Here is a 12,352-nt window from a genome sequence, read left to right as displayed (position 1 = left end):
GATCTCACCCGATTAACCGTCTTAGAAAAATTTTAAAATGTATACATTTTCATTGTTTTTGTCAGGATTAAAGCATTACACAGCACTATAACTAGGTAAGATATAACCAGCTCAAGGAGAGGCAGGATTCTGTCAGCAGCATGGGTGCTCCAAGTAGATTCTGAGATAATAAAGAAAGTTAACTATACCCCATAGACTGATGAAGCCACCCAGAAATAAGCAGAACTGGAAAATAGCAACTTGTCCACTCCTTACTGGACATAGAAAATTCAGCCCTTCCATGTTATGTCTACTTCGTGGGGTGGAGTTCCAAAAGTGCTAGCATAAACATGGGACTACTTGAGTCCCTGAGTCCTCCTTTTACAATATTGTGATTAAATTACCTTTCCAACCTTGGTTCACAGTATTTTCTCTTTTGCACTCTATTTGCCAACCAAACTGGCCTATTTGATGTCTCAGGAATATATTTTCCATAATATATATTCTATCTCCCACTTCCATGCCTTTGCTTAGGCTATCCCACATGTCAGCAATGAATTCCTTCCTCACTTCTAGCTCTTAGAATTCATAGCTTTCTTCAAGATTCAATTCATGTGACATTTCCTACAGAAAATTGTTTTCTGATCCTACTAGTGCTTTATGTTCTCTCCATCATTAAATTATGTTGCATTTACTTGTCTATTTGAACATTGCATTTCTGGATTCCTTTACTTATCCTACGCCTATACCTCACCAAATATTATGAAAGCTGTTTGAGAGGTGTGATGAGTGAAAGATGAAATGATTGAGGAAACAAAGATTTAAGCTTCTGAGCCTATCGCTTTATTAAGCAGTGCATGAAAATTGCATGATAAATCAAGAAGAGATCTACTTAGCTTAGGGCTTGACCCCAAATATATGGGAGACAGATTTTTATACATTAAAAACAAGTAATCAAATAGAATGAATTAATTAAAAGAAAACAACTAACAAATATACAAAATTAAGTAATTTGATTTCTAATTGAAGGAAAGATTAGAGACTTAAGAAGTTGGGAGGGAGAGAGCAAAAAGGTATAATTATCTGAAATTTTTAAAAAGTGATGTTACATTCTCCCCAAATGTCTGTATTCAATCAAAGAAATATAGAAACAATAATTGATCCATATGGGGCCGGTTTTCAGACAAGACATGTCAGTTGCTTGAGATCTTGTAGCAGCAAGCACCCTAGCATACTCAGGGTGGCTACCAACACAGGTTCTTAGATCTGCTTTTCTAAAGGATAGCAACTCAAAATGGATTAACAATCTTGCTTTAATCAAACATATGTCATTTACCTAGTTCAGGGGAAAAAAGGTCAGCACCCCGAACTTCAGAGAATACAAACAAGTTACAAGCAGAAGTAAAAAATACAGAGAAACAGATCAGCAGACAGGCTTCCAACTGTCTGACCATTACATCCATACCTAGTCAATTGCTGGAGAGGGAAGCACTAACATCTGGGTTTTCAAATCTGGGGAGCTCAACAGCTGCCCAGAGTCTCATCTGGTCAAATCACACAACTCTTCTCAAAGTTTCTCAAAAGTTTTTTCTCAAAAAAAAACTCTTCCCCAAAACAAAACCCAAAATAAGGGTATATATACATATATATACATATATGTGTATATACATATACATACATATGCATACATACATATATATCCTTCTCCTGGCTCAGAATGTCACAACCCTCTTGACCCACTGCCCAATCACAAAGTATCAAGGTGTGGGCATTCCTGAAAAACAAGCCTCCTGCCACAGGCTCCATGTGACCACATTCAGCCTATTAGAAGGCAGAGTATATTTTCAAATCAAGGAAGGTTCTCAGAGTCACTTAAGCCTATCAAAGGGCCTAGGAAGATTTTAAATTCCCATTCTCATAACAGATCTATAATTGGAGAAAACTCCTTGCATCAATCGCTGAATCTGAGAGGGTCTCTGGTCAGCATAAACTAGGTGCTTAGTTAACGTCTTTAAGCAATAGATAGAGATGGTCCAGCTTCCTAGCCATGCAGGGCTAGGTTCAAACAATGCAACAAAGTCCTCTCACAATTTCCAAAAATCAATATTCTCAAAAGACATGGAGATATTATCAACTAAACCCATAATTGGATACAAATGAAACTAAACTAGTTCCAGAATTGAGGCACAAGATAGAATCAATTTCCCTATCTTGTGCTGCTCCAATCTCCTCAGTTCCCTTAGAGGAAATTAAGAAAATTTCACTGGGGCGGCCAGGTAGCACAGCGAGTAAGAGCACTGGCTCCAGTGTCGGGATGACCTGGAGATCGAATACCGGGCTCAGACACTTAGCGCCCACCCAGAAACACCTGGCTGTGTAACCTTGAGCAAGTTACTTAACCCTAATTGCTTAGGGGCAGCCAGGTGGCTTGGTGAGTAAGAGCACCGGTTCCAGTGTTGGGATGACCTGGGGATCGAATCCCGGGCTCAGACACTCTGCACCACACCCAGAAATAACTGGCCATGTAACCTTAAGCAAGTTACTTAACCCCGATTGCTTTAAAAAAAAAAAAGTTCATCATGTTATCCCCAGCATAAGGCTTTTCATATGGTAGTCACTTAATAAATCCTTGTTAAACTGGACTGAATTAAAATGTGAACCCTGCTTGTATATTGAAAGATAATCTGCTAAATGTCATTTTGCTTTCAAATTTCGACTTTATTTTGTCTTCTGCTTCAATTGGTTAGAATTCTTTACATTTTGGCAAAATATGGACATGGTGAATTTGAAGATATCATGAAATTGGGAAGTAGAAATTTTTATGTGATTCTGACTGATAGGGTCTTGATCTTCATCACCTTTTTATGCAACAGATAGTACAAATATAGCTCTAGTCTATATCACCAGTTGCTTATTGGAAGTTTTCAGTGGATGTTCTATAGGTATGACCAACTCAACATGTCAAAAATTGGACTTAAAATCTTTTATCCTGAATCCACTCTTCTTTTAAACTACCCTGTTTGTTGTCCAGAGTACCACCCTTTTCATTTCCGCCTAAATTTGCATTCTCCATGTTATCCTTGACTCTTGATTCTCACTCATTCCACATATCTATTCAGTTGTTAAATCATGTGCTCTCTCAACCAAAGTTGTGATCCTGGGTAACTGGAAGAATTGTGTCGTCTTTGACAACAATACAGATGTTTAGAAGAGGGGAGGGCTTGTGAAAAAAAATAATTAGCTTTGACATTTTGTGTTTGATATGTCTGGGGGCATCTATTTCTAAGTGTTCAACATGCATTTGGTGGTATAGGATGGAAGTTAAAGAGTGTCACAAATAAAATTTAACAGAGAGGTAAGCTGAGGCAATTCTCTAAGCAAGATATTATTTACTAAATAATCAGTGGCCTGATAATAAAGGATGTGTCTAATGGCTCTGATTCTGGCCAAACTGATGGTGCAATACATTTTATAAGCATAGAACAAATAACTACATAAATTATCTAATTGGTCAGCATCACAGAGATCAAAGAACAGTATTAGTTTCATCAAAGAAAGCAGGCATAGCCCCCACATTTCATGTGGACTACCTCTCTCTCTCTCTCTCTCTCTCTCTCTCTCTCTCTCTCTCTCTCTCTCTCTCTCTCTCTCTCTCTCTCTCTCTCTCTCTCTCTAAGGAATACCTTTGTAAATTTACACTGAGGTCACCAATAAGGGCAGATTTACTGGTGACAAGAGAATTAGATAAGGCCACATCAAATGTCAAAGATGGGACAAGAACAGGTTTTTCTATCTTTCAGGGGTACCCCACAAACCTTGTAGGAAATGCTGATATATTGTTTTGTAATAGCATTGAGTAAGAGTTGTTGTTGTTTTTTAAGCTAGCAACAAATTTAACTAGAAAGCTTAACTTTTGATACCTAACTAGAGAGGAGGGTAAGTTGAACTTTAGCATAGAGAAGAGGTCTCAGCTTGCTATGTAACATACAGAATATGATTAGAGTAAAATCAAATATAAAATTCAGGATCAAGAATAATTCCTTTAGGAGTGATGCTGAGGCTGAAAACATAGGTCTGGGAAATCATCTACATATAGATGATAGATGGAAAAGATAAGAGGGCTCAAGATAGAGCCTTGGGGACCTATGTTTAGTAGGTGTGACATGGGCAAAGAACCAGCAAAGGCAGGAGGAGAACCAGGAGAGAGTCGTGACATAAAAAACTCTAGAGGACAGAGTATCCAGGAAGCAAGGATGATTTACAATATCAAACATTGCCAGGAGGTCAAGAAGAAAGAAGATTGAGAAATGGTGATTTGGAAATTATGAGATCACTGGTAACTTTGGGCAGAACAGTTTTAGTTGAATAATGAGGTTAGAAGCCAGATTGCAGTCTTCAGAAGAAAATGAAAAGGGAAGAAGTGGAGAGGCTTTATGTAGACAGATCTTTCAAGGGACTGAGTCACCAGAGGGAGGAAAATAATACATAGTAGGCATTCTTGAATTGAGGACTTTTATGGATGGAGGAGACATAATTATACTTATAGGCAGCAGGAAAGGAGCCAAAAGATAGGGAAATATTGAAGATGAGAGAGTGGGGGTGGCGGTAAGAGCAAACTTCTGGAGAAGATAGGAAGGGATGGGATCATGGTTGTATATTAAGAGATTTGCTTAGCAAAGTGAAGAGGCACCTCTTTATAAGAGAGAGGAATTAAAGAGGGGATAGTGGAGGAAAATGTCTGAGTGATATGAAGAGAGAACAGGGTTGAGGAAAAAAGAGAAAGATCTCAAAAATTGCATCATTTTTTAAACTAAAGTATGAAGGAAAATCCTTAGCTGAGAGAATTTGGACCATGGGAATGGGAAACAATTCAGTAAAAATAATTATGTTACCCAAATTGCTATGTAAGTTTATTGCTAACCTATCAGATCACCAAAGGAATATTACATAGAATTAGACAGATCAACTGCAAAATTCATTTAGAGGAATAAAAAGTCAATCACCCTCTTCTCCTTGATACTGTTTTTTTTCTCTAGGTTTTACATTATACCAGCCTGGTTTTCCTCCTATTTATCTTACAAATATTTCTCAGTCTTCTTTGCTAGATCTTCACCCAAGTCATGATTACTGACCATGGTTGTACCACAGGGCTCTGACCGAAGATATCTTTTCTTCTCCCTTTATAGTACTTCACTTGGTGATCTCATGGATTTAATGATCACGTCTGTGATGATCATTCTCAGATCTATTTATCCAGGCCTAATCTCTCTTCTGACTGCCAGTATCCCATCTCCAATTGCCTATCAGACATCTTGAACTAGATGTCCAATAGTCATCTTCAGTACAATATTTCCCAAAGTGAACTCACTTTCTTTCTTCTAAAATCTTCTCCATTTCTAAGCTTCTTTATTAAAGTCAAAGGCAATAGCATATTCCCAGTCCCCTAGGCTCACAACTAAGGTGTAATCCTCAGCTCTTCACTATCCCTGACCTGCTGTAACAAATCTGTTATGTTGCTGTTCAGTCCTCTTTCAGTTATATCTGACTCTTCTTGACCACAGTGAGGTTTTCTTGGCAAAAATACTGGAGAGATCTGCCATTTTCTTAGCCAAATAGTAAGTGTCTAGGGCCTGATTTGAACTCAGGAAGATGAGTCTTCCTCATTCTGGGCCCTGAATGATAATCTACTGTGCCATCTAGCTACCTTCAAATCTGTTATGTGTCAGTTTTACCTTTGGAACATCATTTGATACACCTTAGTCTCTCCTCTGATACTACTATACCCTCATTCCCTTTTGCCTTGGTAACTGAAATAGCCTGCTGGTTGGTCTGCCCTGCACAAGTCTCTCCAAGTTTCAAGTTCATCCTCCATTGAACCAATAAAGTGATTTTCCTGAAGCACATCAACCATATCAATCACCCTACTCAATAAACTCCAGTGGCTCTTTATCTCCAGCATCATATACAAAAATATGTTTTGCATTAAAATACCTTCATAACCTTGCTCCCTCCGACATTTAAGTCTTTTATACCTCATATGTTACCATGCACTCTGTGATGCAGTGACATTGACCTCCTTGTTTTTCTTCAACAGGGCACTCCATCTTTCAGCTCCAGGCATTGTTGATGGTTGTCTCTCATGCCTAGAATGCTGGCCCCCTTCATTACCATCTCTTGAATAACCTGGTTTCTTTTCAAATATCTAATAAAATTCCACTTTCTACAGTAAAGATGTCAAACATGCTGCCCCAGCAGAATACTGGAGTTATAGTATGGCAAGAAATAAATTAAAATGAAATTGGGAAAAATAGCAAAATATATAAAAATACAATAAAAGATAATGTTAAATTATGATTTTCTAAGTCAATATTTGGTGACAGGCAATCTAATGTATTGTTTAGTGACTCAGTTGCTATATGTTTGATACCACTGTTCCATAAGAAATCTTTCCCAACTTCTCTTAATTCTAGTATCTTTCTCATTTTATTATTTCCTTTTTGTACTGAATATAGCTTATTTTCATATAGTTATTGCATGCCATTTCCCTATTAGACTATAGGCGGTTGAGAATCTGCCTTTTTTCCTTTCTTTATATCACCAGAGATTAGCACAAAATTTGGAAACATAGTAGACAATAAATACCAGTCGATTGACTAAAAGGTGTGTGTGTGTGTGTGTGTGTGCGTGCGCGTGCGCACGTTTTGCTATGCAGAAGATCTACTAACATCTCAGCATGACATGCAGGGGACCCCAACTTCTCAATGGTTATGCCAGTTGCACAAGCTTAGCAAGATTCTATCACACTAGAAAGGTTTTGAGAATGGGGCTTGTAATGGAATCAGTCACCATCATGAATGAATCAGCAAGGTTAAGTAAAGGCAGAGGAACTTGTCCTCAGAGAGCTGGATATCAGTCAATATGGATATAAGACACTGTATGGAATGTCAAAAAACATTTTTTTTAAAGTTTTGATGAACTTTTTTCCCATTTTTTATTCTTATTAGAAAGAATGTATTCCTGGGAGAGAAAGGGGTAATGATACATTGGAAAATTTGGGTGATATAACAACCAAAGATATCAATAGAAACATTTTAAATATTTTAAAAAGAACTCAACATTCTCCAAGTTTAAGCAGATTTAATGATTGTAGGATGGCTTTTCCCGATCCCTGAAGAGCTTCTAGTGTTCATGCTTCACCCTGGCCTGGAATTTAGTTTAACTGTTTTTTACACCTAATGGTACAGATTTTTTCTCCCTTGATAAAATGGAAACTCCTTCACAAAAGGGATGATTTCATTTTTATCTTTCTTACTCATGTGCCTAGCACCATTTTGGCACATAGCAAGTGCTCAGCAAATTTCTGATTGATTGACTGATTAACTGGTTTTACTCTGTTATTCCAAGTTCCAGGTGTAGTGTATGGTAAAAGAAGGCCTGGGATAAACAATATGGAGCAAAAAACTAAAATCCTCCAGGACCAAAAAAGTTAAGGAGGTAGAGATTTTGTTTAGGAAACAGATTCTCTTTAGAACCCAGAGGGTCCAGCTCGGAGAACACTGCCTTATACCTGTCCCCTACTCCAAGTGTCAGAGGAGGAATCCCCTAAGATAATGGAAGATTAGCTGCTCTGAAGAGTTCAGAGCACAATGTGGAACTTCATCCTGGGGACTCTCCCTTCTGCCCCATGAGGGAAATGTCTGGAGAGGATATAGATGGTCAGAAAATTACTTGTCTTCCCTAACAAATCTTGGGGGACTATTTTCCCAGAGATTGTCACAGCGCCAGTTAAGAAGACAAGAGCTCTGATCTGCTGAGGATGGGGCGGGGGTGGCAGTGCAGAGAGGAGAGATAGATTGCACTTAGAACCCTGATACCTGTTCCTCAATTCACTCCAGCTCAGTGTGGGGCTCCATAGTCCAACACTTGTGATTCTCAATGCCAAGACTGAGGACACAGGCTTTTCCTTCCAAGTCACTTGCCCAATCCAGAGATCTACATCCTGTAGAACACATTGTATCCTCTGAATGAAACAGAGGGGTTCTTCAGTTCCTCCAAACCAGCCTTTGAATTCCTATCATCTGGAGCAGAGGAGTGGTAGCAGAAGAATTATCCACTCAGTGATGCTTTCTTAACATCTGAAATCAACAAAAAACATCTGGAGGTAGAAGATAGCAAAAACAAATTTAATGTTCTGTCTGTATCTTTGTTAAACAATTCTTTTTTTGTCCCAACCTGAGATTTAACTGGCTAAGGGATGTTCCAGTGAAGAGACTCCCTTGACTAAAGTAGGTTTACAATTGCACTGAAACTTATGCTCTTAGAGAGCTTATGGCCACTTAGAGCTTAAGTGACTTCCCAGGGTCACACAGGCAGTATGTGTCAGAGGTGGGGGTGGAATCTAGATTTTTCATTGTTGGGCTCTCTATCCATCATGATCATACTTCCTCTGTTACACAAATAGACTTTTAAAAATTTAGTGCATGGCAGGTATATAATCAAGGTGTAAACAAGGTTCTCTGCAAAGTCCCAGACATTATTGAGTGAAAACATTTTTAATGAGATTCAGAGATGAAGTGGAAATTCAATGGGCAGGTAGAAGTGAGGGAGTTGCAGGTATAAGAAAAAACCTAAACTAAGGGATATTAAAAGTAAAGTAGAGAACCAATACAGAGATGGCCAGTAGTCCTGTTTGTAATACTAATCATTGTCACAATAATAAATAGCATTTACGTAGTACTTAATAATTTGCATAGCATTTTATGAATATTACCTCATTATATTCTCACAACTCTGGGATGTAAGTGCTCTTATTATAATATTCATTTTATAGATGAGGAAACTGAGGCAAATAAAGGTTGTGACTTACCCAGGGTCTTATAAATAGTAAGAGTCTCAGACCAGATTTGAACTCAGGTCTCCTCAAAGTCCAGCAGTCTAAACTGTACCATCTAGCTGCCTCCCAAATAAAAGACATTGTGCAGATTAATATGAATTAAAGCTAGAAATGTTTATAATATAGCACAATATTGTGTCAGGCCTTGAATATTGTACTAAAAACAGGTACTTAATCCCTTAGGTATTATGGAGTCATTGTTGGATTTTTAGTGTAGGAGTACAATTACAAAGGATGGAATATGGAATTGTGAGAAGGTTAGTAGAATACTCCAGGTGAGTGGTTTGTACTAAGGTGGAGAGAATGGAAATTGGATGTTTTACAAAATTAAAAAAAAATTTAGTCCACACCTGAGTTTTCTTTCATATAGGGAGCTCTAGGTAAGGAGACTTGTTCTGCCAATACTTGTGGATTAATATGCTGCCATCTGTGCTTTAAAAATCTTACCTGGGGTGGCTAGGTGGTTTGGTGAATAGAGCACTGGCCCTGGAGTCAGAAGGACCTGAGTTCAAATTCAGCCTCTGACACTTGACACACTTACTAGCTGTGGACCTTGGTCAAGTCACTCAACCCCAATTGCCCTGCCTTCCCCCCTCAAAAACAAACAAACAAACACAAAAGTGTTACCTGAAACACTGTAAGGCTAAAGGAGGTATCTAATTCACATGGCCAGTAGGTGGTAGAGGCAGGGGTTACACTTCAGTTTTCTTAACTCTGAAACAAGTCCTGTCTTCTATACTTTGTGTCTTCTTTTTGCAAACCCCAAAGCATTCAACCACACACACACACACACACACACACACACACACACACACATGATGAAGCTGGAGTCTAATTTAATGCATATATTGTTAGTTTTAAACTAAGAAATGGATGTAGGGCATTGTAAATCATGGGTTGGTCTTATATTGGGAAGTAAAAGGTGCAAATTCTGTCTTAGCTGTGTCACACTGGATAAATGGCTTAACCTGATGGTACCCTAGGGAACTTGCCAAGAAGATAAGTTCCAGAGAAGCCATAATTAGAATGTATCCTAATTGCACATTGCATTTTTAGAGATGTTTCCTTCAACTCACTATGTTTTAAGGTTTTCTAGTTTATTGATGGCCATCACAGCTTTCTTTCATTAGAAATGGCTCTGGGGAAGAAGGAAGTGAAGAAGGAAGGAAAATAGAAGGGAAATAAGAATGGAAGAAGAAAAGGAAAAGTAATTTATTGAGTACCTGTTACATGCCAGGCACTGTGCTCAGAGCTTTACAAATAATATCTTATTCAATCCTCACAAAACCATTGTAAATAAAGGCTAAAAATATTCCTATTTTGCAGTCGAGGAAACTGAGGCAGATAGAAGTTAAGTGACTTGTCCAGGGTGAAGTGGTTGAGAAATGGATGAGTATGGATTTTAACTCAGATCCCACTAACTGCAAACACACCATTCTATCCACTGTACCGCCTAGTTTTTAGGAGAGCTTCAGCCCTGCCTTGCCTTAGCAGTTATTTTTGTCCTCCAGAGCAATGGTACTTTCCCAATATTGATCAAATGGGGCATCCCTGGACCCTTTATTAATAAAATAATAATAAAAGTATTTATGCTAAAGTATTATCTTCTTCTGCCCTTTGAGGTAGAATTTTTTTTTTTGCCTTTTTTGGGAGGGTAAACGGGGTTGTGACTTGCCCAAGGTCATATGGCTAATACATGTTAAGTGTCTGAGATCAGATTTGAACTCAGGTCCTCCTGACTTTAGGGTTGGTGCTCTATTAACTGCACCACCTAGCCGCCCCCTTTGAGGTAGAATTCTGTTGAATTTATGTAAAAATAGCACTGATCTGCAGACTCCTTGAGAAAAGTATGTTGATTCATACAAACCTCAGTACCATTTCTTGCAGTGGAATCTAAACTATTTAAGGGATTACAGGGTGATAGGAGTGTAGGCAATTGGTTTAGTCTACTCTTTTTTGGAGGTTAGTATGTAAAAAGAGGAGATATATGGAGATATAGTCTGAGGGAGTGAAGAGAAGAATTTTTAAGGGTAAAGGAATTCTGAGTATATTTATTGGTAGTTGGGAGGCAGATAGTATTTGCTGAAAGACTGGGAGAAAGGGACAGAGTAATGGTCAACCAAGTAAATTTCCAAGGGAGAGATGAGGAAATAGAATAAAAGCCATGAAGGCACCAGTGGATTTCCTATAGAACATAGTTATCCTGATTCTTAGTCTAGCTCTCTCTACTCCACTCTGTAATATATTTAAGGAATGATTATTTATTTTCTTAGGTCTTTTGTTTTGTGACTGCTTAACACGTCAATGACATGGGACATGGAAATCAGACCAGTATCTCTGAGTTTTTTCTCCGGGGGCTCTCCCAGTGGCCAGAACACCAACACCTCTTCTTTGGACTCTTTCTGTGCATGTACATGGTCACCATGGCAGGGAATGTGCTCATCTTCCTTGCCATCATATCTGAAGCTCGCCTCCACACCCCGATGTATTTCTTCCTGGCCACTCTCTCCTTTGCTGACATTGGTTTGTCTTCCAGTACAGTCCTGAAGATGCTACATAACCTGCATATGCAGCTTCACACCATCTCTTATACAGGGTGCCTGACACAACTGTATTTCTTTCTTTGTTTTGGGGACATGGACAGCTTCCTGCTTGCTGTGATGGCATATGATCGCTACATGGCCATTTGTCACCCACTCCATTATACCACAGCCATGAGCCCCCAGCTCTGTGTCCTTTTGGTGAGTGTGTGCTGGGTGATCACTAATCTACATGCTCTGCTACACACTTTGCTCATGGCAAGACTCTCCTTCTGTGTGGTAGGGGAAATATCCCACTTTTTTTGTGACATCAGTCCCTTGTTGAAAGTTTCCTGCTCTCCCACACATCTAAATGAATTAATTGTTTTTTTTGTTGGTGGTCCAGTTTTGGCAGTTCCCTTCCTTTGCACTCTGGTTTCTTATATTTACATTGTCTCTACCATCCTCAGGATGCCATCCTTAGGTGGTGGCCGGAGAAAGGCCTTCTCCACTTGTGGTTCTCATCTCTCTGTTGTCTGTGTCTTTTACAGTACGGTTTTCAGTGTGTATTTAAGTCCTCCATCTATTTTTCCCACCAAAGACATTGTGGCCTCTGTGGTGTACACAGCAGTAACTCCAATGCTCAACCCTTTCCTCTATAGCCTGAGAAACCAAGACATGAAGGTGGCCCTAAGGAGTCTCCTTAGAGGCAAGATATTTGCTTCTCAGTTACATTAACCTTTTGGCCTTGTATTCTGAGCCTCCTCTTAATCTTGTCCCTCCAACCTAGCTTTGACGTTTTTTGGAAAGACATTTGCAAATGGCTAAAAGCCTCCAGACAAGTCTGTAGTAGAGTACTCCAAGGCTCCACCCTTGGCACTGTGCATATTAAACAGTGGCTTTAAATGCCATAGACTCCATATTGATCTTACTTGCAGATGGCATGGCAGTGGGAGGCATA

The 12,352-nt window shown here is 38.9% G+C and overlaps 1 protein-coding gene across 1 annotated transcript; it reads left to right on the top strand.

The window, feature by feature from the left end:
• Positions 1-11,181: 11,181 nt before the first annotated feature.
• Positions 11,182-12,129, top strand: LOC138159480 (olfactory receptor 1N1-like). The gene has a single exon (XM_069085844.1). The coding sequence runs from the start codon at positions 11,182-11,184 to the stop codon at positions 12,127-12,129; it is 948 nt and encodes a 315-aa protein (XP_068941945.1).
• Positions 12,130-12,352: the final 223 nt, after the last annotated feature.

Source organism: Petaurus breviceps, unplaced genomic scaffold, assembly GCF_028583685.1.
Source record: "Petaurus breviceps papuanus isolate PSGF00001 unplaced genomic scaffold, PetGlider_PUasm1.0 176, whole genome shotgun sequence".
Lineage (NCBI taxonomy): Eukaryota > Metazoa > Chordata > Mammalia > Diprotodontia > Petauridae > Petaurus > Petaurus breviceps.
This window is presented reverse-complemented; position numbering and strand designations above follow the sequence as displayed.

Excerpts from the sequence above, each read along its gene's own strand:
- LOC138159480 (XM_069085844.1), top strand. The coding sequence starts at position 11,182 with ATGGGACATGGAAATCAGACCAGTATCTCTGAGTTTTTTCTCCGGGGG.